This window comes from Vipera berus (assembly GCF_964194415.1).
Source record: "Vipera berus genome assembly, chromosome: 1".
NCBI lineage: Eukaryota > Metazoa > Chordata > Lepidosauria > Squamata > Viperidae > Vipera > Vipera berus.
The window spans coordinates 37,828,011-37,855,196 of record NC_138202.1 but is presented as its reverse complement, the minus strand read 5'-3'; the positions used below and the strand labels follow the sequence as shown (position 1 = coordinate 37,855,196).

The following is a 27,186-nucleotide window of genomic DNA, read 5'->3' as shown; positions in this document are numbered from 1 at the left end:
TAGATTAGCAACACAGAAACATCCTTTTGAATACAAATCTATGTTAGAAACAAATAGATGCACTTAAATAAATCTACGGAGAATCAGCAAAGCATTAATCAGCTGACTTTCTGCCATCTGTGGCTGTCCAAGTTGTGATAGATAGGAAGAACAAAGTGATATTGTTAGTCTTTCTACCCTGGCTATTTCCTTAAATAATGTGACTTAATATAATAACAACATTATCAAAGGTTCAAGTATACATTCTCATCAGTTAAACATCAAGGTTGATCAAATGGTGTTGTAAAAACTTTTCTGCAGGGTCTAACTAGCCATATCAAAATTAGCCCTCTAATTATTATATTAAGTCCCTTTTTCCACTTTTTATACTTGTCCTTTTTGTCTTTCAATTTATCAGAGAGTACTTTATGCAGCCATGCTGGTTTCTTTTGAGAGCTGTTATTTTTCTTCTTTATTGGTATTATGCTAGACTGGCCTTTTATCATCTCACTTTTCAAAGTTTCCCAAGCTTCTTGGGTTGTTTTACCCAATCCATGGAATCCTTCCCATGCTCTAGGTTTATTGAAATTAGCTCTAAGTGTAAGACTCTAGTATGACTTTGTTCTAGGCTTGTGCTTACATAATATTGAATTCCAATACTGCATGATCACTCCCCCAAGGTTTCTGTGGCTTCAACACCTTCTATCATTTCCTCTGTTAGTGAGAATAAAGTCCAATATGGCTGATCTCCTAGTTTCCTTCTCTACTTTTTGGGAGACAAAGTTGTCTGCTAGGTTTATCAGGAACCTGTTTGATCTTCCACTTGGTGCAGAGTTTGTCTCCCAGGTGATGTCAAGGTAGTTAAAGTTCCCTGTTACTATTGTGATGTGCTTCCTGCATACTTTAGTTAACTGAATAGCAAAAAGTTCATCTATTTCCTCTGTTTAGTTGGGTGGCCTATAGTATACACCTATGGCAATGACATTTTTTTATATTGACCCAAATGCATTCAAGATGGTTTTCATCATTGTTGTGCTCTATTTCTGTACAGTATATACCAGCAAGTATATACTATTCTCACTTTACCTTCATTAGAATTAAAAGGTATGTTAGGCTTCAAAACTGAGAGTGGCCAAGTAAGTTTTGACTAGCATCTGAACCTGATATTCAAGGTCAAAAATAGAGTGTTCTAACCACTGCATCATTTTGATCAGAGGACCTATTTACCTTTTTTCAGAAAACAGCAAAATGAAATAAAACATATTAAAACAACCTATATAAATAATGGCAGTGTTGCAGTGCATAAAAAGTCCAGTGCAAGTTCTAACATTGTGTGGTGTGAGAAATTTAGAAAATTAGGTTGATTTTTCCCCCACAATTACCATTTCACATGGAAGTTCTAGTGATCTCTCCTGGAACTCTAGGGTTCCATGGAACCCCAGTTGAGAAAGGCTAACCTAGATATTTCTGGCTCTAAAGAATAAGCAGTTAGGAAATATGTGCATAATATTATTGATAATAATAGCAAGAACACCACAATAACAAACAGCAACCAAGAACTGAAAGGTAGGTGCAGTTTATTCTAGTGAATGTTTAATACTCAATAATAAATTCAAAAGTATGGTAAGTTGTATCCATTTGTAGTGTACAATTTGTGCAAAATGTGGGCAAATAAATGGTGATGTGATGACTACAAATATCTTTAAACTGAGCAAGACCTATATCAGATAATACCATCACTGACAGCAAACCATTCCCTTTCGATACAAGTGGTTTCCACAGAAATATTAAGCTTCAGGGATACAAAAATGCCACAGGAATTAACTACTTTTCAGCAAGAGATGTCTATGTTTAGTGATCTGAAATCTCTGACTTTGTTTTTATCAGGATTTTCATTTCTGAACATGTGTGTATGTGTATATGTATACACACACACACACCTACTACTACTGATTTGTCAAGAAACATAAGGATAGTCAAGATAACCCTTCTTGCATTAAAGGCAAGAAGACATAGGAGGAAGATATTTGAAGCAGCCTCAAGGTAAATCCTCAGATACTAGTATATTCTTCCAATTAATCCAAAAATAATGCTAATTCAAAAATAAGATTATAGAAAACAGAATAGTCAAAAATTGCAAGCAAGAGTTGTTTCTCCTCATTAGTCAACACCCCAATGCAGGACCATCTGCAGTAAACAAAACAGTTTATGATTGCACTTGTATGCGGCTACTTTCTTTAGCTGATGCTTCACATTCAAAAGGACTGGTGGTCTCAGCAAATCCCCAGTCAGCTAAAATACATGGCTGAAATGGAGAAGTTTGGCTTTTGATGCACAAAAACTACGTCTGGGGATTTTTATCTAATAAAAAGAAAATGAAAACACAGCCTTGGCAACACAGTGGCTAATGAACAAAAACAAAACAAAAATATGCTAAGCCAAGTGAACAGTTTGCAAGGCCACTAACTGTTGATTCAGATTTTCTACAGGAGAACATGCAGTGAGTGGAAAAGGTTACTCTCCCTCCTAAGCAATACTGTGTTTCAAACAGTTCAGGAAATATGAACTGTTGTGCATAAACATTAAGTTTGGAATCTGTACCCCTAAGGGGAAAGAACTCTGCTGAATTTGCATAAAATGGACTGAAGAACAAAGGCCTCCATTTTTTTTTGTCATGCCTTTCCCCAATCCCATTATTTCTTCACAACAAAATTAAAAACATAATAGCAAGATGCAGTTAAGGAAGGTTATCTGTAATCTCAAAACATATTGTTTTCAGGGCCATTTCAAGAATTAATGAGATAATGTAAATGAGGACAATATTATCCCCCTCACTGAAAATGAAATGAAGAGATTTATACATCAACAAAAGGGACGCGGTGGCTCAGTGGGTTAGGATGCTGAGCTTGTCAATCAGATGGTCGGCAGTTTGGCGGGTCGAATCCCGAGTGCCACATAGCAGAGTGAGCGCCTGTTACTCGTCCCAGCTTCTGCCAACCTAGCAGTTCGAAAGCACGTAAAAATGCAAGTAGAAAAATAGGGAACACTATGGTGGGAAGGTAACAGCGTTCTGTGCGCCTTTGGCGTCTAGTCATGCCAGCCACATGACCACGGAGACGTCCTCGGACAAGCGCTGGCTCTTCGGCTTTGAAACAGAGATGAGCACCGGCCCCTAGAGTCGGAAACGACTAGCATGCATGTGCGGGGGAACCTTTACCTTTATACATCAACAAGGGACTCAGTAAGTCAATTTCTGATTCATAGTCTATTTCATACGTCCAGAGCTGCATGTATTCCAAAATATTACACAAGTCAAAATACAGGATCTCGTGCCTAACATACATTCCAGTCTCCAGAGAAACAAGTTTGTAGCTCTTAAGATCAGTGCTGAGTTTTTCCTGCTTTTTTTGCAGCCACATCACATTGTCTGCAACCAACTCTTCCAAGATCTTTGTCAAAAATTTCATTATTGTGCCAGGTATTCCCCATCTTATACCTGTGTTTTTGTCTTTGTTAAATTCTTTGTTAAGTATATTTTGCTAACCTATAAAGGTTTTCATTTTATTTATGTATTCCATGGCATCAGCTATTCCATCACATTTTGTATATCTATAACTCTGATAAATATTCTGTCTCTTCATCCGAGTCATTAATAATATGTAGCAGTGGGGAACCTAGGACTGAAATACTCATTACCTCATTCCACTTTGATTAGTGACCATTGATGAAAACTCTTTAAGAACTATTAATAGCTGTAAAAAGTGTAACACAAACAATTTTCATTTATACCATTTTAAAATGAAATTAAAAGATCCATTTTATTCAGTATTTTGTTTTCAAACAAGCACTAACTGGACTTCTATGACCTTGCAAAAAACTTCCCAAGTATTGCTCAAGTTTTGTCCTTCTTTTGCCCAGAATAAATATCAGAATTCACTCCACTCCAAGCAATTCTATTTACCCATAGCTGGAAACCACAGTTATCGCAGGCTGAGGTAATTAAGAAGAAGCCCAGAATTTCAGTAACAAGAGTTCAATGGAAATACTTCTGTATTAGTTAAGTTTAAAAAACAAAGCACATTGCCCAAATTATATAAGGTGATATAAACAACATGAATTTTTATGTCTAAAGTCTTTTGCATTTAGAACCACCAAGTGTAGATCTTACTGCAATGCTTTTTCACTTCAAATGCATTGATATCAATGTATCTAAGAATATGCTACTGACAACATCAGCCCCAATGAAAATTGTTCAAGTAGCTCTTCAGCCTGCAAACATTTGGCAACCTAAATAAACCTATTGGACTTTGATGGTTCCCAGAAGCATTTTTCCAGTATTTATTTAAGCACTTGGCAAAGGAAAAGGGTGTTCTGTAGTTTGGAACTACATAACAACAAATTGGCAAAATAAGGCCAGCATCAGCTAACATGAAAATAAGAATTTGGCAGAATTTATCAAGAGGCACAATCCAAATTCCTATAAGATAAAAGGATGCCTAGTATCCTTCATCTTATAAATTTTCTTCCCATAGTCATAGTTCACTTTTTTCTCAGTGGGATAAATTATTTCTAGGATTCAGTTTCTTTATTCTGTTCTTAACTGTCTAGCCATTTTCTTTCAAAATGGCTGCTTTCTGAAAGAATTCCATTTTCCTTTTCCCATTCCTTCCCTCCCAACTGAGTTATTTCTTCAGTTGGGTATTGCAACGAAATATAGCCTGATTAAACCAGAAAGCAAAGTAAAAGGCATATGAGTAAATTACTACATGAGCACCACCTTAAAACACGAGTGATTGGTTCATATCTACAACCAGATTACTATGTCTACACAATGTATTCTAAAATGCTGACTGTATTACTGCTGTCAAGTACTGTATTTAGTTAACTCAACCTCAGTGCAATAATGTGGCTGGGATTGCTATATACTGCTAAACCAAATACAGATTGCTTGGTTTTGGAATAATTATTTGTTAAATTTATATCCTACTTTTCTTCCAGTAACTCAAGGCGGCATATACTGCACTCTCTCTGCTAATTTACCCCAATAATAGCAATATGGTATGTTCAGCTGAGAGGGAGAGAGGCCCAAAGCACCAGTGAGCTTCCCAGGCTGATCATGGGCTTTGAACCTGTGATCTCTGCAATCCTAGTCCAAAACCTAAACACTATATCACACTGGTATAGCGACCCCAGCCAGAGTCATCTGAAACTCTGATTTATAGTTTATAACAATCTGTTTTGTATTTCAAGATTAAGTCTGTCTTCCGTATTAATCGAATAAGATTCTTAAGAGAAATTCTATTTACCCCAGGGCTTGCACTACTGTAGCACTGGGTAATGCACATGAATGGCAATGTCATTTTGATTGTACTGTATACTAGGCAGCTTACTGATATATTAATTATAATGGTTTTTTAACCAATCAGGAGAATATGGAAAACATAACATATTGTTTGTTATATCCTTTTGTCTTTTGAAAAATCCATCTCAAGTGCATGCCTGAAACTTGGAATTCAACCTATACTGTCTCAAAATGTCGTCTTCTCCTTGTGGTTAACTTGCTTCAATTCATGAAACACTGGGCTGCCACAAATAGTTATGCAGAAAAGTTCTAATGCATGTGTAACAAACAGAAAAATTGTAAAGCGAGTGCTCCTAGGCACTAGAGCACTAATGTGTCCAGCAAAAGGAAGCTGACCCATTTCCAAAAATAGATATCTACAGGCAGGAAAAGTAGCATTGTCTCTAAGAATCTGTCTTCCCACTGCTTACTGAATTGTGAAGCACAGGAAAAGGTTAGGTCCCTCTTCTGCATTAACTGCAGGAACAAATTTCTCTTCATTGAAATGGAAGCACCATCTCTAGAGAACTCATTTTGTGGCTAAAACTAAGAGAAATAGTATTTAATCTTTATCCAACGTGCAACAATATTCTCATTTATGAATGGAATGCATCAATTACATACACAATAACTGAAATCAAGTCATATTAAGGTTTGATTGGCTTAATGATAATTTATTGAATAAGCCAAAATTGTCTGGGTCCTCACAAGAGATTAAGCAAGCCCAAACTATTAAACTATTAAATGTATAATAGCATATTAAATATTATTTAATATTTAATTATTTATAGTGTGTGAAATATTATACTAACATTATTATAGCAATAAGATGTAATGCAAAAATCCTCAACTTTTTCAATCTGATTGGTGCATCTGGATTTCAAAAGTACATAACAGGTAGTCCTCACTTACTGACCACAATTGGGACTGGCAACTATGTTGCTAAGTGACACAGTTGTAAAGTGAAAAGTCACATGACTTTACCTGACTTAGAAGCAATTTGTCAGGTCTGGCTACAGTCATTAAGTTAATCACTGCAGGTCATGAAACACGATATTATGTGACTGTGACTTGCAACTTCCTACTAGGTCTCCATTGATTTGCTTGCTGAAAGCCAACTGTGAAGGTTACAAATTGTTATCTTGTGATCAGAGGACACTCTGATCATTGTAAGTGTCATGCCCAAATGATAATCACATGACTGTGTGGATGCTGTGATAGCCACAGCTTTAAGGAGCAATTATAACTCTCATTATTCAGTGCCGCTATAACTTCAAACAATCACAGAACAAGTAATTGCTGAGGTACTAAGTTGTAATAAGACTTCAAACATAAAGCACGTATGTATTCAATCAACATGAAGTTATTATTCAAAAACCAGCAAAGGATGTGTCTGTGAAGTCACTAAGAGACAGGTTCAGCCTTAATAACTGTACTTAAACCAGATACTTTTATCTAGAATTTTCAACAACTACACACAGCAAAGGGCAATGGTAAGACACAACATGTGTATGTTACCGTTATGTGGCCTTACCGTATGTACCTTATCATTATGTGGGGCACCAAACTGTGGGAAGGCTGAATTAATTTTCTTTTTCTTGTATTGGAAGATAAAAGCCCTTGTGGCTTCCTCTCCTCTTTTAGCCAAGTCATGTGGCAACCCTAGCCACCACCTCTGATCTGCAGGCAAAAAAAACCACTTAAACTTTCTCAGCTGGCATTGATACTTGGACTGAAAGTGATTAAGCGAGCCTCTGTAGAAAGTCAGCTGATACTGGCAAACCAAGATAAAACAGAATTTATCTTATCTTGAGAAATGTCAGATCCCTCATAAAATTCCCACACCAAGTAAGAGATTTACCCATCTATGATCACACCCCACAGGATAAGGAATGGACCTTCCTCTCCTGAACTTCACACATTCCCAGGGCAGGAACGCCTCTATTTGCACATCTAACATACTTCACATCAATGTCCATTACTTCACAATAAAAGCCCCTTGTTATTAGAAGTACTATCACCCTCAGGTTTTCTAATTTCATTGTCTGCCTTCCATTGCTATGCTCCATATTAGGCTGTCAAATAAAAACTACCTTCTTCTTCAAGCAGTCAAAGAGCATGTTTATTTGTAACCTGACTTGGATTCGAACCCATAACCTTTTTTCCCTAACCTCTGCAAGAACCATATGAACATCTATATATTAACTTGTTTTATAATAAATACAAAGTAAAATGTAACATTTACATAAAATATGAAGAAAGCACAGCTCATGTACTTTTTCCTCTTAAGAATTATCTGTATTACATAAAAATTTTAGGATGCAAAAAAGAGATTAAATAAAGTTGTTCCAAAACTGGTGCTTACTCTCACCCTGCCATTTGGCCATGCTAATTGCAAAATATCACAGATGAGCATCAGGATTACAACTCTGCACATCCTGACTCTTGCCATACTTCAGAGGAATTCCAGGAAATAACAAGCTGCAAGCCTCACCCTCTTTTCACTCTCCTACCTAGCCATTAATAGCCTATGTAGCTCCATAATTTCAGTTATCCATCTGTATCCACCCTAAGATACACAAACAATATAACATCTGGACATTCAGGTTCCAACAAAGGCAACAAATAGACTGACCTAAATTGCAAGCCACTCATGGTCAATACAGTATTGCATATGTTTTCCACAAAAATTCATCACCTCTTGCATCAAATTATGGAATCTGATCAGACTTGTATAAGAGGATTTTTACATGTCTAAAAATTGTAACGATCAACACTGACAATGCCATTTTTATTATATCATTTACCCAAATCCCCTCTTTGATAGAACTTTTAACAAGTACTAGACAACCTGTGATCCATTGGACCATTGTTTTAGAAATATTTCTTTATCTAAACAGAGAAACAAAATGACCAAGGGCAAAAAAACCCCAGTGGTAATAGGAGCAATTTCTGACTTCCTACCACTTGGCTGTAGCTAACTGCCCTCCAGCAGTTGATGGTGGGATCAGTTTTCCCAGCCTCTGCAGGATTAGGGCAGGCCTGGTCTACCTGGCCTCCAGTGGTAATGGAGGAACCGATCTACCCAGCCTCCAATGGGCTGGGGCAGGACCAGCCTATTGAACGTCTGGGCAATAGTGTGGCAGCACTGAAGCAATCCCAAACTTGCCAAATATCAATCCAACAGAAGTCATGTGTTCCAGATTTTGGACACATTCTATAATATAACCCATTTGAGGTACCTTGTTCCAAAAATGGTTGCCCTATGACACAGGTTACAGACACAAGAGTTTTAGTAATATATAGAAGCATTTTTGCACGTAATGACTTAATTGACAAAGAAGAAGAGGATGATGTCAAAAGCGCAAACATGCATTGATTCTTTTTCCTGCAGAGTTTGGTCCACAATTCTCTTTAACTACCTTCAATTTCCCAGCACATTTAGTCACACCACACTCCCATTGTTCAATCTGCCCTTGGCACACTATATACATCAGATAAACATTTCAAGCCACAATATTTTTTGTCACTCTATTAAGAACATTCTGATATGAAGAAATGTGATTTCATTGCTGCAATCTGGCCTAGATGACTAATGCTCTAGTAGCTTCCAACTGCTCTCCAACTAGGTCACTAATCAACTTGAAGTGAATCATGCTGATCCATTACTGTTCTTTTCTTTAAAGAGAAAATATGAGACATAATCAGGACAACTGATCTTCAGCTTAATAGTCAAAAAGAGACATTAACATGTTATCTGTGTAGCTCAGTCACTTCCAGGATGAGAAAATCATTACAAACTTAATAATATTATATATGAAGAAAGGTTATTATGTAATTATATAAAATAATATATTATATTACTATGTCAATATATCACATATATAAAAAGACTGAGGTGGGTTTACATTTGCATTTAATTCAGCCTAACAATTTCATCTATGGGGTAGGGGAAGCCCTGCATTGGGGGATGGGGGGGGTGTTCAGCATCAAACTTTCAACATCTTTCTCTGATCAGGCCATTAAAAAAAGATATCCAACTACAAGACTTTGGAGCCATTGTTTTACCCTTTATTTTGAACAGAATATTCAGAAACAATCAATGTGTATTGTCAGGATAAAAAAAACCAGATCAACACATGAAGTTTAATTTAACTGATGTATTGTTAAAAGCCTACGCACAGGAATCTTCTCAACTAACAGTCAGCACCTGGTCATAGATAAGGATTAGATAAGGATAACAGAAATCAAGGGGACTAGATTTAGTTCATTTGTGGCTTCTAATGACTCTAAACTGATCCCTCTCTTTATCCCTCCCTTGGCGTTGCCAGTCCTTCTCCTACAATATTCCTGCATCTGAGCAAATCCAAGGTCTACATTATTATATCAACTATAACAGGGCTTTTCAACCAGTTGAAAACACAGTTAAAGTGAATCTGGTTTCCCCATTAACTTGGCTTCTGAGAAGGTTGCAAAAGGGGATCACATGACCCTGAAACATTGCAACAATCATAAATATGAATCAGTTGCCAAGCATCCAAATGTAATTCACGTGTCCCTGAGGATGCTGCAACGGTCATAAGTGTGAAAAAATGGTCACAAGTCACTTCTTTCAGTGCCATTGTAACTTAGAACAGTCACTAAGCGAACAGTTGAAAGTTGAGGACTACCTGTACTTTATCACTTTTTTCCTTTTTTTTCATCAACTTTTTGACATTTTGCTAAGCGACTGATGGTACTCGAATATTGTCATATTCTAAAAGTGGTATAATCTGTGAAAAGGTTGAAAAGCACTGAACTATAACATCTCTTAGCAGATATTCAATACTTAGGTTTTAATTTTAATAGACCTCTTTCCAGGCCTCTTAAGAGAGATAATTATCTTAAGAGAGAGCAGTCATGCTTAAAAAAAATCACACCATTTCTTTCAAATTAAACCACTGTCAGAAGAATGAGGAAGTAAAGCAGTCAAACACACTGGATATACTTGTCCCATAAGGGGGAAGTTATTTCCTCATATTTGGGGATTTCTTTTAAAATTTTATGAAGCTTTTAAAATGAGTGGACGTAAATGTGCAATATTGGTGCCTGGACTTTATTTGACTCTAATTGTTATCATTCCCAGGTATCATAGCCTGTATTCACCACCAAATTGGGAAAAGTTGGTTTGTACTGCTCTATGCTTCTTTCACTGCTTCACAAATCTATTATTATATTTTTAAATAAGCTTATCCCCCACCACCACCCCATTTTTGCTACAAGAAAGAGCTGATTAGTTATGTATCTAATAAAAAGTATGGATAACTGCCAAGAGTTGCTGGGTGTCAGGCACCATATGAATTTAATTTATTATAGTTCATCAATTGGGGGGGTAAGCTAGAGATTTAGGTTGATTTGGCATTTCTTTCACCTATCCAGCCCTTCCCAAGGGCCTGGGATAAGCAGATGTTATTCTTCTGATGATGCTAAAGATATTGTCACAAGATGTAAGCTGTTGCAAATAAAGCTGCCTTTGCAATTGACTGATGGTGATTTTGTCAATGCCAGTGGTATTCAATTGGTGCTCCAGATCTTTTGAGATTGCATCCAAGATGCCTATCACCAGTGCTACTATCTTTGCTTTCTTTTGCCAGTAGTCATTCTACTATTTTGCATTTTTCTCCAGTACTTTCTCTTTTATTTTGCTCTCTCCGGGTACAGCCACATCCACTCTCCAGGCTTTTTCATCTTATTGACAATTCTCAAGTCTGGAGTGTTACGAGGTAAGCGTTTGTCTGTTTGAATTCTCAAGTCCCAGAGCACCTTCGCTTCTTCATTTTCTATTGCTTTGTCTATTTTGTGTTCCCACAAGTTTGTGCTTGCAGGCGAATGGTATTTCTTGTCGATATTCCAAGGCACCTTTGTTGCTACTTTGTCATGCCATTGTCTGTAGTCAGTCTGTGCGATCTGTTGCAGCAGGTAATTAGGTTGTTCACTGTTTCTTCAGCTTCTTTGAAGAGAAAGTATTTGCTGTCCCTTGCTGTCTTCTTAATTCTGGCTGTGTGTGCATTTATTCTTAAGATTAGTCTTGTGAAGCCAGAATTAGCTTCTCTATTTCTTTCTTCAACTTTCCTGCCCTTAACCATTGTTATCTGCTTTTCCTGGCTTTTCATGTACTGACCACAGAATACTTTGCCTTCCCAGGTCTGTTTTTCCCCCTTCATTTAGCCTTTTTTGTAGGCCAATTGGGTTTCTCTAGTACTCAGTAAGCCTTCATGGTATACTAGCTTTAGTACATCTTCTTCACTATCCTTCTTCCAATCCCCTTTTTACTCCTTCAACTGTCTGGTGTACTTGCAACATTCCCCACCCACTTATGTTCCTTGACAAGTAGTCTGTCAACATTGTCGCATGGATGAAAGGCATGATTCATTATGATTTTATGATTGTAAGGTAGCTGCATTGAATTACCTGGAGAGTCCAGTGCACATATTCCTTAGTCTGATACATGATTTGTTTGTAGTTCAGCACAATGTAGAACCCAGCCACATACTGAAACTGAGCAGTATACTGAAGAGCAGGCTTGTCCATATAGGAGTGTGATGTGACAACAATTCAACTGTGCTTGTGCAAGCCACTCTTGTGCACACAATGCTAAGTCAATGCCAGAATTCAATTTTGGGGCCTTGGGCTCTCTGTGAGCCGCTGCGCTCACTGCAACAACTCTACTCTGCATCTGAATTGTAACCACTTTTCCCAAAAGATCAAATATTGTGAGTCTCTATATACATTGATCAATATGGTAATGAAGTGTTCCCAAACAAGAGGATTTAAATAGATTTAAACCTGTTCTCTATTCCAGTTATGTCTCTCCTGATATATCTGCTGTATTTTTAAAAAAAAATTCCTCAAACTGATGTACAAAATATGTATTTAAAATCTATTTGAAATCCAAAATGGAATTTAACCGTATGCTTCTGTTAACAGAAGCATTTTGTGCTAATTGGATATGAAAGGATTCTCACCCTTCCACAGCTCCCTGTACTTCCTTAAAATATGATGTTTTGAATCCTAATCCTTTTGAAGGAGGGGGGTTGGGTTTCTAAAGCCGAGGAGAGATTATTTAAGAATAAAAACTGAGACTGGAACTTCAGCTGGTAATCAATGTGATCGTTAAATGAGTAGCACCTGATTTATGACCTTTTGGTGGTAGTCGTTAGCTGAATCACACAATAGTTAAGCAAATCCAGTTTTCCCCATTGACTTTGCTTGTTGTAAGCTCCCTGGGAAGGTTGCAAATAATAATCATGTCACCTAGAATGCTGTAACTGTCATAAATACATGCCAATTGCCAAAGACCCAAATTTTGATCATATCACCATGGGGAAGCTGTAACGTTGTGACATGACCCTCTGTAAGTCCCTTTTTTCAGCACAGTTGTAACTCTGAATGGTCTTAAGTCAAGGACTATTCTGTACCGCATATGTACCTACTCAAATTTTAATGTTCTACTTTGCTTATTTAAAGAAAAAATCATATCCTATCTGGGACATCAACTTTCTAAGATTTTATTTTAAAGGCCTACAAGTCTCTGTATATGCATGTTGAGAAATGGGGGTAGGACTTCAAAATGTATTCTTTTGTAAACTACTCTGAGACGATCTTTAAAGAACTGCTACTCACTGCTGTGCCAGCAAACTTCTCAATGTCAATCAAAGCAATCCTGATAAGAGGAAACATTTGCATATGTATAAATGTATTTTTCCACAAAGCACTTAAGATCTTATTGAATACAGATGCTAAACTGCCACTTCAGAGCACACATACTGTATCCATAACAACTTATTTTGAAATCCTATGAAGAAAAGTCACATAGAATTTAGCAAATGTTACATACATTTTAATGTTTAACACTTGACGCTCAGAAAGCAGAATGTCCAACACTCCTAGAGAAAAGTGGTAAAAAATATTGGCTTCCATCCAGATAATTCCTTCCCACACAAGTGGCCAAGAAATAGAAGGATCTATGCTCACACACATGAGCAAATTATAACAAAGCTTAGGGAATCTATTGTCTGATGTGCAAATTATTCTAATAGTGTGCTGTGACGGAAACAGAGAGCTGATTCACTGAATCCTTTTCAGCAATGAGAGGCAGACATATTTAAGCCATATCACTTAACACTTGACAGACTTTTTAGAGGTAGTATAAAAAGATACAATAAAAGAAATAGAAATTTTTCCCATGCAATAGGGTATGTGAAAAAGCTTTACACCTGAGTCCCAGTCCTCATACACAGAGAATATTTATTTCTGGTGAAAGATAAAATCTACCTAAGGCAAAACATTCATCCATAAACATCATTCTTACATATCCTGATTAACAGAAAAGTAACCTTTGGCACATATTTACAAAAACAGAAGTTTTCTTTTTTCCTGAATGAATGGATAATACAAAATTGAAATTTAGCAAAATAACTTGTCTGAAACAGCCCTTAGGTCCATCTAGTTCAGTGTTGAAGTAATTCTCCAGAGTTCTAAATGAGGTTAAACTCGACTTCTCAATCACTGAGTTATGGCATAGAATAGAATAGAATAGAATAGAATAGAATAGAATAGAATAGAATAGAATAGAATAGAATAGAATAGAATAGAATAGAATAGAATAGAATAGAAATCTGAAGGGGACCCTGGAGGTCTTCTAGTCCAGTCCCTGCTCAAGCAGGAGAACCTATACCATCTCAGACAGGTGATTGTCTAATCTCTTCTTAAAAACCTCCAGTTATGCAGCTCCCACGATTTCTGGAGGCAAGCTGTTCCACTGGTTGATTGTACTCACTGTAAGGAAGTTTCTCCTTAATTCCAGGTTGCTTCCCTCTTTAATCAATTTCCAAACATTGTTTCTCGTCCTTCTGTCTGGTGCTCTGGTGAACAACGTGACCCCTTCTTCCTTATGGCAGCCCCTCAGATACTGGAATACTGCTATCATGTTTCCTGTATTTCTTTTTTCTTTAGATTAGCCAAACCCAAGTGTCTCAGCCATTAATACTAGTTGAAAATAGGATGGGGGGAAAGGGTGTTGTTCAAACTAGTTCTATAATGTCATTTGCATCAGATTTCTAGGCAGATTCTCAACCAAACACTAATAAATCCCAAACGTATTTAGTTTTAAGAATGTTGTTGTTAGTTGCGAGGTTGAGTCCGACCCATCATGATCCCATGGACAACGTTCCTCCAGGTTTTAGGAATAATGTTACCCAATACATTTCTTACATATTATGACTATGTTCCAACCAACCTAGCCACTGTATATTTAACGGGATTTGCACATCGATCTCATTGGCTGTGACTATTTTCTTACTATTCAGTAGCCATATCTAGTAGGTGGTATGAATACATGTAGACATTGTATGTTGTGATTCCATTTATGCCACTTTTTTCAAATGTTCAAGGTAGTTCACAAAAGACAGCAATTACACATGCATTAATCCACAAACCAAGTATCAGTCCCAGGGTTTCCAACAACTGCATCAGAATGTTGTATCTAGCAGAGGGAGAACAGCAAAACTTCCTGCAGCTATTCTTTTCTGCTAAAGAGCGGGTGGGGCTAGGCTTAGTTTTATTTTATGTTTTACTTTTCTTTTACACCAGGGGTAGGCAACCTTGGCTCTTTTATGACTCGTGGACTTCAACTCCCAGAATTCCTGAGCCAGCCATGCTTGCTCAGGAATTCTGGGAGTTGAAGTCCACGAGTCATAAAAGAGCCAAGGTTGCCTACCCCTGTGCTACACCATCGAAAGCCCTCTCTATTGTTCAGAAATATTTTAATACGGCTTTTAAAAGGCAAGCTGTTCAAATAAACATATTAGCAATAAAGAAATAAACAGGTTCATAGGATTATGCAATAGAGTGAATTCTGATGCTCAGTAAAGTGACCCCTGTCCTACTCTGACAAAGGCTCCATGGACTAAATAATATCACATATCGTCAATGTAAGAAAAGTTGTCTGAATAGATTCAGGTTCTCCTGCATTTTTTTTCAAACACTGTATGGTGTTTTTGAAATATTCATATTCACACTATGAATCTTTACGACAGGCAGAATACAGAATTGGGAAATCCGTTTTGTTATTTTTAAAAGTTACTCTTTAGTATATTAGTAAAACCTTGAAATCCAGTTGTTCAAACCAGATCAATAGAATGGCTTAAGCAATCCAATATCCAATTAACAGCATAAAAACATGCATGAGCATAGTCAGAAGTTTGTGATCCGCAGCAGATCCAAATTCACAAGTGCTTATCCTTCTAGAATTCTTTTTCATCAACTTAAAGGAAACATACTTTCTATCTCTTACCTCTTTTAGACAAAATCAGTTAGAAAACTTCCATGAGTGACCTTAGGAAGAAAGCTGTACGTAGTCAGCACTTGCCTTGCGAAAGGCCAGATTAGGCCTGCTTGATCAGCAAAGGAAGCAAAAGACAGTGAAGGTCAGCTAGGGTGGGAGGGGTTGTGAAGTGCAGGGGGCGAAAAGGGCATGGATATGGGGAGATAGGAGGATGGAGAGAGTGGCAGCACCCTTGCAGTCTGAAGAGTGCATGGGCTGTCAAGCACCTGAAGTTTGATCACATGACTGAGTTGGCACTCTAACAACTATAACTTTGGGGACCGGACAGAAGTCCCTTTGCAACTCACCACTGTCACTGAGCAGTTGTTGAGTTAATGGCCATAAGTCAAGGGCTATCTGTCACCCTTTCAATGATAAACTGAATATATACATATCAAATATGGCAGCCCAGTCCAAACAGTAACTGGGTTCACATATCATACTAGGTCTAAACCAAACAAAATACAGCATAGCAAGTTACATGAACCCGGATCGTGCATTCTCCTCAGTGTATTGACAATATGTAGATTAGCCTTCCATAACCTGGTATCCTCCAGAAAGCTGATAGGACAATTTCTTTCTGAATACTACCCCTCCCAGAAAACACGAAGAATAGACAACATCCTGAGGAAATTACATTGATGGTATACCTTCCTTTCCTTATGCCAACATTAATTTTTGCCTTTGCATTTCAAGAAACAATACAATTGAAAAAGAGCTACAGGGCCAAGCAGTTTCTCAAGTCCAGAACCATCCAGTTTAATGTAGGGCGTGGTGGTTTGATCGCCTAGACGGGGTAGCTTAGGCAAGTTGCCACAGATGTGTTAGTAACATCGGTGTTTTCAGAGAATCTAGCAAAGAATTGCTAATATTTCCACAGAGCAGATAAGAGCAGATTTATGTACCAGATGGATTCATCACCAAGCTAGTTTTTCATTGAAAGCATACTCTGGTCACTGAGAAATTACACTACTTATATTCCACAAATATCATTGAATAAAGGAAGATCAGAAAAGAGGTTAGATATGAATGAGGTAGGAGAAATTTGCAAAAATATTTTTGGTGGCCTCCTGCAAATCAATAACATCAAGAGTCAACAGTTCAGTCTTTCTGAATTAGTTCGGTAAATTCAAATAAATTTAATTTGGTAAATTTAGTCAAAGTAGTTTTCTTAGCAACAATATGGAATTGATTTATTCTACCATTTTAAAAAATATTCTTAGTCTAGCTTGTGGCCTTGAGATTGTTTATGAAATCCAGAACTAGTTTAAATCCTACTTTTTGAGATCACCCAAGGTCAGTTAGGTGTTGCCACCTGTATACGGCTATGAGAGAATATGTAAATCTAGCCTTCAGGTACATTCAAATTGCTCCTTTATTATTGTAAACATACGTGAGTTAATGGTAAATGTGTTATCACATGCAGGACCTGGAAGAGGAAGAACAGATGCTGGAAACCTTTACTGGCGCTAAGTAACAGCATTGTTCCTTCAAGTTTAACTCTTGTTAAGGCACTTGTTTCTTTGTAATGTTACAGCTTGTCTTTCAGTAAGCCATTTTGTTTACATATTCTCATAAATGTTTGAAGGTATTGTGCAAATCTTATGCATAAAAGCTGACAGTTTCCCTCTATCTTTCCACCATATAAAGCACTTGTACTTTTTTGTCTTACCTACTGCATCTGCCTTCTCCTGTCAAAATTCTGTTGCATAAATTATTCACCTTTTCCCACTCAGAAATTAAGTCCACCCTGAAATCATATACTATTTCACCCAAAAAAAACCTTCTTTATCTAAGCTAAATATAGCATCACAGAATCATAGAGCTGGAAGGGACTTTGGAGGTCTTGAAGTCCGACCTCCTGCCCAAGGTAAGAGTTATTATACCACCTCAACAAATTGTTGCCTATTTGGTACTTGTCTATTTGGCTTTTACTGCCTAAATGAATGGCCTTACTTTTCTCAGCACTGAACTGCATCTTGTTACATAGGCCCCAATGCTCAAGTCTTTCAAGATCCTTCTGAATCTTGGGTCTATCTTCCAAAGTACTTGTTAATTCACCCCACTTGATGTCATCCACAAATCTGATAAGCGCTTTTTCAATCCCCTCATCTAGATCATTTATGAAGAGGCTGAAGAACACGTGGCCCAAGACAGAACCTTGATGTATCCTGTTGCATGTTTCCCTCCATGTAGATGTAATTGCAGGACTACATGCTGAATGCAGTTAGTCAGCCAACTTCAAATCAATCTGGTGGTGGTATTTTCTATCCCACATTATTCTAACTTATCAAGAAGTAGGCTGTGGTCTATTTTGTCAAATGCCTTACTGAAGTCTAAGTAAATTATGTGCACAGCATTTCTTTGGTCCACTAATTTAGGCACTTTGTCACAGAAAGCAATACAGTTTGTTTAGCATGATCTGTTTTTAACAAACCTAAGCTACTTCTAAGGGACGCGGTGGCTCAGTGGGTTAGGACGCTGAGCTTGTCGATCAGAAGGTCGGCAGTTTGGCGGTTTTGCTGCGTAACAGAGTGAGCGCCTGTTACTCGTCCCAGCTTCTGCCCACCTAGCAGTTCGAAAGCACGTAAAAATGCAAGTAGAAAAATAGGGACCACTATGGTGGGAAGGTAACAGCGTTCCGTGCGCCTTTGGCGTCTAGTCATGCCGGCCACATGACCACGGAGACGTCCTCGGACAAGCGCTGGCTCTTCGGCTATGAAACGGAGATGAGCACCGGCCCCTAGAGTCGGAAACGACTAGCACGCATGTGCGGGGGAACCTTTACCTTTACCTTTACCTTAAGCTACTTCTAGTAATCACCTTGTTCATTTCTGTGTGCTCACAAATCCACTGCCTGATTATTTTTTCCAGGTATTGATGTCAAGCTGATTGATCCGTAGCTTCTTGGATCTTGTTTTTCCCCTTTTTGAAGAATGGAACCACATTAGCTCTTTTCCAGTACTCTGAAGTTCCTCCACGCTTCAGGAGTTCTGAAAAATTTCATTTAGTGGTTCCAAGATCACATCTGCCAGCATGCCTATACATGCTTTATTATGGAATCTTTGGTATTTTCTGAACTTGGTTGTTATCTGCAGATGTTTCATTACCCAACTAGGTAATATTACCTGTGTCATTGATGTTACCTAGTTGGGCATTGAAATTCCTGCAAGCAAACAAACAAACAAGCTCAGAAAGCAGTAAGGACCCTACAGTTCAACCCTGGGTTACATATATTTCCTTCTATTGGATGCATGCTTTATCTTTGAAACTCTTCCACAATTTCTATTTTAAAAATACTGAAGCAGAGACAAATCTCTGTCATTTGATCATTTCCACTAATAACTCATAACTCTTCCAGAAATATCCAATAATTAATTTGATCCTATCCATCCAAGTTACATCTTCTGTTTGCTTCCTTCAATCTTGTCAAGCATAATTTGTTATAATCCATCTGCTTGTATCACATGCCCAAATAATAATAATGCTTGCCCAGAGACTTATTGATTTGTTATTCTCATACTTTGCTTTAATTCAAGAAAGATCTCTGAAGGAAGAAAAACTGGTTCTATACATTTTACTTTAGTCAAATATTTTCCATTAAATTCCCTCTTAATTCTGTATGAAAGTTGACATTAAGATCAACATGATTAATTCATTAATGCCCTTGTCTTGACCATTTCTTCCCATCATCTTGTGAGAAAGTACTCCATCTTTCTTATGTAAGTACTTATTTACTTTTCATTTTGGCTACATCTTCTATCATACCTCTGAGATATATCTTAGCAATGCTGAAATGTGTTATCAGAGCTTCAGGGTATAGAATACTTTAGGGACAAACTTCATCTTCCTCCCCAGATTCACCCAATTACCAGATTAAAATCCATTGACTTTACAGTTAAAGGTATAAAAGGCAAATGTATCCGATAATGATGTCTGCCAACAAATGATAAGTAAACTGCTGTAGCAAGCAACCTTTCCTGCTGGAGAGACATAGCTGCAGACTAAACACAGTTACTATTATCCTGGTATAGAACCATTAAGTTCAAGTCATTGGAGGCACTGTTAATAAACCTATTGTAAACTAGCATAGGAAAACATATGGGACTTTGTGAAGTTTTTCATTCTAAATTACCCATACAGATAGTCCTTGGTTTACAATGGTAATTGGGACTAGGATTGCCATTGCTAAGCAATGCAATCATAAAACATATCATATGACAACATTGCTTAGCAACAGCAACCCCAGCAGTCCTGGTTGCCCTTATAGCCCCAAGATATGCAGGTTATTAAAAAGGAAGCAGGTTATTAAAAAGGAATCCCAGTTAAGGAGCACTAGGGTGCCACAGGAGGCTAGTGTGGTGCTGCAGGGAATGGGGTAGGCTAGAAGATGCACCAGCAGCACTGGCATAGGCCAGAGATGAGTCAAGGGAGGCCCGGGGAGTCTTAGGACACTGTGGGCAAGGGATGCTGCAGGTGCAATTAGGTTTACTGACATCGTACTATTGGATCAAGGGGAAAATCTACAAATATTTAACAGGAGGATGAAATAAATATCTTGGTTTGCACAAGGGAATTCCATGCTACATTTCAATATATTTCTTCCAGAATTCCTATAACATTAGTTTTTTTGTTTTAATTTGGTATTTTCCTTTTCAATTTTTATTGGTAATTGTCTAATTGAATTGTTTTTATTTGCAGTAGATGCTTTTTACTTTTTAAAAGCCTGTCGACTAAATGCAAATCAAATGTAATTCTGAATTGCAAATGTATAAAATTTGGAAATGTGAATGTAATTCTGAATTATATAGCAAAAATTTCAAATTGATTGTTATAAATTAGTTGAACATAGAACGCTGCAGAAGAAGATAGTTTCTCACAGTGAAAAAAATGATACCATTCCACTTTGTAATCTTTGACTGGGAATACATTTCACCCTCCGCTTATCAACTAGATTTCTACTGATGTAATGGAAATACTGATCAATTTTCGTATGTGGTCAAAGTTTAATGCTATTTTAAAAAACTGGGTTACTTATATACTTTTATACTTTTTATACTTTGTTCTTTTTCATTTTTTATCCTTTCTTTTCCAGATCTTTATATAAAAACATATATAAGATTTACTGAGAGTCACCTCAGAACACTAAACCTGATACAGCATTGCCTAGAAATATAATTAGTGGGATTTCATTTCCAAAGAAATGGAGCAAAAGGTCAGGTTTTTTATTTATTGAATCTAATACTAAGCCACATACAATGATCAATCTTTGATGTAATCCATAAATCAATTGAAAAAAATCTAACCAAGAGCCTAAAAATCTGAATTCATTTAGTTGCCCCCAAGAAATCAATCTCTGCACACAACATCCAGAAAATAAACAAATTAAAAAATGTAGGAGATAACTATTTCTGTGGAAGCCTCACTCCATGAAAACTCAGTGGTTTGGGCATTAGGATTTACATAAAAATTTCAAAAGGCTGTGAGTGAAATTTTTAAAAATGGAATTCTGGCTGGTTGTTCAATTTGCCTAATACGAGTCACATGTCACATGCCCAGATACCTACTACTGCTTATTATTAAGTTGTTAGCTCAAAGGCCTCCAGCAAGATGAGTTGAAAATACAAAGGAGTATATAAAATAAGTAGAATACTTTGGAAATCAGCTCAGTCTCTAAAAATAGAGACCCTAAAAATATTTAAATGCATTCATTATTGAACAACCTAATTAGTGTCAAATCTTAAAACACAGAAGATAAATTCATATTACACAAAAATGCCAACAATTTTAAACACTATTATTCAGAGGTACTCATCCTGCTAAATATTGAATTCCAAAGCCAATAAGTAATGTTTTACCTACTATGACAGCTGATGGCTTTAAAACATTACCCCCAGTATTAGGCCCATTCATTTTACCAGCCATCACCATACCCAAAAACATAGGTAGAAAGATGAAAGAAGTTTCTTTCTAGAAAGAAAAGATAACCTGTGTTTCTTTAGACCACAAATAATTATTAATCTAGTAACTGAAAGGTCCAACACAAAAATGTCTTCACATAAAGATGTAGTTAAAAGCATTTGGCAGTGATGTGAATAAGCATCACTGGATGGAACAATAATGTTTTACAGCCAACCAAGGGAAAAATTACTTTTGATTAAAATCCAGAATGCCATCACCTGAGCCCCACGTCAGTTCTCACTGCTACTGTGTACTCATCTCCACCAAGTGAAGCTACATCCCATGGCATCTTCTGTCCCAAAGTTCATCTATGTAAGGTAATAAATTAAAATTGGCAAGACCCCAGGACAAGGTAACTTGCTTTTGCAGATAATACCTTAAAAATGCAACATCAAAGTATAGTCTAAATGTCTGTGGTAAAAACAAGACCATATTACAAACAGGAAGAGGAAGAAGTCCTAAATGAAAGGCCAACACTATTACACAAACATACATCCGTTGTGCTTTCAATTAAATGTGCTAGTAGAAACACGGGTTAGATTAAGTCCTGTACTAGTGTTAATTAAAGAGAACTATATATTAACATGTGGCTATGGGATAGATTTTCATATAAGCTTGCATAAAACAGGTGAAGCAAGATCCATTCTTCTACCATAAACATGCAGGTTTTTTATAGGCAACAAAGTGTGAAGAAAACTTTTACCTGGCAAGACAAGATGTACAAGCTTTGACTACAGTCAAACTTCCACCGATGGGTGCCCTCAGCAAGCTGTCTGGAAGCCAACTTACTCTTTATACAAAAACAAAACGCATGAATTAAAAACCAGGACCTACCATTGAGACCATTTGGGATGCTCCTGTGGTGAAGAGGAGCAGAAAGGTCATCCATAGATCTCCGGATGGCTCCAGCTTTGTTTTCAACAACTTTGTGATGGTGAAGGAGATGGTGGTGGTGGTGATCTGGACTTCCTGCACTGCCAGCACTAGATGTACTACTCCCATCTCCAACATCCCTAGTTCCAGAACCCCCATTGAGGTTGGTGAGACTAGCTTGGCTATCTATGGAGCTTCGGGAGCCTGCTCCATTCCTCTCTTCATCCAGCATTAGCACAATCTCCTTCAGCTCAACATTCTCTCTCAGGAGGGATTCTTGCTTAGCTTCTAATTCTTTCAGCTTCTGTTGGTACATTCCAACTTCCTTCCACATTACACCTGCAGTGTGTCTCCCAAACCTCTGCCATTCTCTGGACAGCTTTTTCCCCTTTTGCCTGTCATCATCCAAGAAACAGCAGAGCTCCCTCAGTTCCTGGTTATCATCCTGCAGCTTCTGATTAACTTCTTTCAAACCCCTGATCTCGTGCAGGTGAACTTGCAGTCTTCTGTTCACATCTTTCATCAAGTTGCTGTGCTCCACCATCAAGTTCATTTTTTCATTTTCTACTTTCTTCAACCTTTTCACCAACTCTTCCTTGTTCCATCTCAAAAGATCTTCTTCTGTCATTTTGGTCAGGTCTTCCTTTGACCCTTCCACAGAATTTTTTGCCATATTTATATTCTACTTCCCCTTTGGAAGGAGATAAGAAGACACAGACTGTTCTTTTCAAGGAATATTATTTTAAATACTCTGTAAGTTCAAACTTCACAGCAACATTGCGGAATGTAATTTTGTATTTTAAAAATCCTACAATTCTTCAGGGAGGACAAGATCACAAAAAACTGTAAATCTATTCATTTCTGTGAAATGTTTTCTCCGCCTCACAACTCCCATGCCTAAATAAAATAAAAATGAAAAAGAATGAGCACCCAAAGCTTCGCATATATTTTTAAAAGCCTTTCAAAAGTGAAGCAAGTCAACTTACCAAATGCTAACACAGCCTCAGCAATAAGAATGAATCTGTTAGCTTAAAAATCAACCTGCTTAGGTTCAGTATCCACGCCGCGTAGATTTCCGACAGATAAAAGCTATATAAGGTTGAGAAACGTCCAGGTTCTAGCTTAAATGACCAACCCCTCCGTCCGCAGCAATTAAGAGTTAGAAAGAATAAAATAAAATGCAGATTTTTGAAAACCGATCCCTTCCTCCGCTTTTTTATGCTTTTAGTTCTAAGACAGCCCTCCGGATGATGTCTGTCTCTTTGTAAACTGCATTTAAATTTTCAGAACCACCGTCGGGAAGGAACTGAGAGCTTAGAACAAGGCATCGCCTATTTCAAGCGAGAGGGAAGAAGGAAGACGGGAAAGGACATTCCAGGATGAGAATCTGCAATACACCTTGGAGAAGCAACACGAAAAATAAAAGCAAGGACCAAAAATAAAAGAAAAATCCAATAAGCACAGCGGCTCATGTACGCGTACAGCTGCACTCGATCCTCCGGCACTGCTCAGTTTTATCGGAGGGAGGGAATTAGCGGGTTTGGCTCCTCCTCCTGATTCCTGATTGGCCAATCAGATGGTCCGGGCTCGGTTCTTCTCCATGCCCCAGCCTGGTGCGTTCAGGTTGCATTTCGCTTTCCGCCTTGGGTCGGGTTACGGGGAGAAGCGATAATTTCTCCCGGAACCAATGAACTGGCGGCAAGAGCGCATTTCAAAAAAAGCAGGTACAAAGGGAAAGGTAGAGCGCCGTGCCTCTCTTAAAGGGGCCGCAATCTATTTTCCACCTCTGCCTGGAGCGGCTCTCTGTAAAACCATCCCGCAGCCCTCCCTCGCCTCTCTCTGACTTTCCCTACAAGCCCTCTCTAATCTGCTTCCATTTAGGGAGATAAGTTTGGACGAGAAGATTCAGAGCTTGGGACGGAAACAGCGAGTTGCCCTGTGGAGTCAAAAGGCCGTCGGGTCTACAGCACTTCAGTTCTTACTGCGGGGTTTATGGCGCCTCCCTCACCCCGTTCAATGGCGTTTTCTCTCGTCCCCCTGCGCCTTTCTGCCTTGGCGAGCCGCGGGCTCCATTTTGAGGACGACGAAGGCGTGAATAGTTTGATGGCTGGCGACCCTGCAATTCACCCGGGCGTTGTTAACGAGCGGGAGAAACGTTTGGGTAGGCGGCGGGTGGTGGGCATCGGTTGGGGTTCCCGAGGAAGCCCCACGGGGCACTCAGCTGGGCAAGAGCCGAGAAACCTTTCGCGAACTGACGGGACGCGCTTTCCAGCAGGGCTTTAAGCCGCCGGCTCTCTTCGATGGTGATAAGCGATCCGAAGTGAACAACTCCTGGCAACCCCGAGAGGGCGGCAAGGAGAAACCAGGAGCCTGGCCGCTGCACGTTTAGGCGGAAGCGACTCGGAACTTGTGGGGGGATTTTGGAGCGCCTCTGGAAAATCCCGCCAGAGCTCAGGTGGTTATTTGGAGCGAACTCGTCTGGAAGGCAAGTTTGGATAGCAGGCGAGACTCAGAAATGGGTTCATTTACTGCAGGGGTCTTCAAACTTGGCGCTTTTATGACTTGTGGACTTCAACTCCCAGAATTCCTCAGCCAGCGTGTCTGGCTGAGGAATTCTGGGAGTTGAAGTCCACAAGTCATAAAAGGGCCAAGTTTGAAGACCCCTGACTGTATACCTGGTGAGGGTGGGGGAGGGGAGAGAAAACCTAACCATTGAGGCCCCTTTATGCTGCTTATGCTGTGCGGAGTCCAGCGAGTTAGTTAACCATAGTCAAGCTCCTTGCGTCAGCAACAGCTTTGTAAAATGCTGGCAACTCCCACCACCACATCGGCATCTGATTCTCAGACTGCCTGAACAAATAAATCCCCGCAGGTTCTTGGTAGGGTTTTCAGAAGTGGTTTTGCCATTGCCTCCTTCCTAGGGCTGAGAGAAGGTGACTGGCCCAAGGTCACCCTGCTGGCTTTGTGCCTAAAGCATGGTCTTCAGGTTTCTAGCCTGATGCCTTGATTACTACACCAAACTGGCTGTCACTATGAATGTAATGTTCTTTAAAATAGCAGGAGGCTGGCAATGTTGCTGAGCTTCTGGGGGCACTGGGGATTTGGAGAGATTGCCATAGGTACTGACACAAAGTAGATAGCCTAGTGCAGGAGTAGGCAACCTTGGCTCTTTTATGACTCGTGGACTTCAACTCCCAGAATTCCTGAGCCAGCATGGCTGGCTCAGGAATTCTGGGAGTTGAAGTCCACGAGTCATAAAAGAGCCAAGGTTGCCTACCCCTGGCCTAGTGCAATTGCCTATTTCCAAAAGGGCCGTCACTGACAAAAGTTAGTCAGAAGGCAAACTGGCCTTTGTTCCCCGCCCACCCACTTATGATAGTTCTGTATTTACTACCACACTGAAATGGCCTGTTTGCAAGCATAGGGCAGCCTTCCAAACAATGCATTTCTAAGAATGCCTTTGGGGCCTATTTGGATCAGCAGTTTTGTACAATAAAGATATTGCTAGGGGTGCTGTGCTTTGGTTTGCAGCATGGCAGGTTCTTGTTCCTTTATTTTAATTAAAGGATTTGTTTAAAACATACACATCAAGATGATAGGGAAGGCCTGGCAAACATCAGAAGAAGTGTTCTCAAGTATGTTTGCTGTTGTAGGTGTCAACTTGCCAATCCTGTTCTAATCAAGCTCCTCCAACTGATGCTGTCCAAATATTGTCCAGTTTGCCTACAACCACTAAGCAACAAATTAGCAACATTTTAGCCTAGCATGTGGTCCAAGCTCAGCCCTTGTAGTTACTGGTTCAGCCTGCCACACAAATCCAGAAAAGCGCTCCATTACATGAATTGTTAACTGTTTTGGACTTCAGTTTCCATTATACAGTATATCCTTTGCTGTTCCAGTTAAGGCTGATGGGTATTGTAGTTCACAAATATTTAGGTGCCCTGAATGACTTGATCTTGTATATTTACACAACACAATCCCAAGTTTTGTAATCACAAAATTGGTGATTTCATAACTCTGAAGCTAGTGTGTGTAATATTATTAAGATTAAGGAGTGATGCAAGAAGTTTCTTAATTCAACTTTTACCCAATGCTATTATTTAAGGGGGAAAATTAAGTTCTTTACAAGTAGTTCTCAACTTACAAATATTCACTTAGTGGACATTTAAAGTTACAATGACACTGAAAAAAATGACTTATTTTTCACACTTATGACCATTGCAGCATCCCCATGTTCATGTGATCACAATTCAGACGCTTGACAATTGGCATGTATTTATGATGGTTGCAGTGTCTTGAGGTCATGTGATCACCTTTTTGCCACCTTCTCACAAACAATGGGGAAGCCAGATTCACTTAACAACTGTGGCAAGAAAGGTTGAAAAATGGGGCAAAATCCATTTAACAACTGTCTTGGAAATTTGGGGCTCAGTTGTGGCTGTTAATATAGAAGTACCTGTATAATTTATTTCTGAATAAATATATATATAATATTACATGTAGGAAAAGGAAGAGGCAGAGCCAGGGGCGGAATCAAGAGAGGAATCAGCCTGGAGTCATTATATTCCTGCAAACAGTCTTAAGTCCAGTCCACCTTGAATGCCTTCCTATTCCTGCTTGTTTCCCTTAACTGTTAGTAGGTCAGATTCTTATAGAGAGCTTAAGTTTG

The 27,186-nt window shown here is 38.6% G+C and overlaps 1 protein-coding gene across 2 annotated transcripts in view; it reads right to left on the bottom strand.

Annotated features, from left to right (window-relative positions):
• CCDC85C (coiled-coil domain containing 85C) overlaps nt 1-24,007 on the bottom strand; it is a 217,547-nt gene extending 193,540 nt beyond the window's left edge. Inside the window, exons 1-2 of one of the 2 annotated variants that reach the window (XM_081339730.1) lie at nt 23,504-24,007; nt 22,479-23,414 (exon numbers count right to left, since the gene is read on the bottom strand). In XM_081339730.1, the coding sequence (XP_081195856.1) occupies nt 22,479-23,190 (712 nt within the window). In that variant the 5' untranslated portion in view covers nt 23,191-23,414; nt 23,504-24,007. Of the gene's footprint in view, nt 1-22,478 lie in introns of both variants that reach the window. The other variant, XM_081339731.1, reaches the window with a different exon arrangement.
• Nucleotides 24,008-27,186: the final 3,179 nt, after the last annotated feature.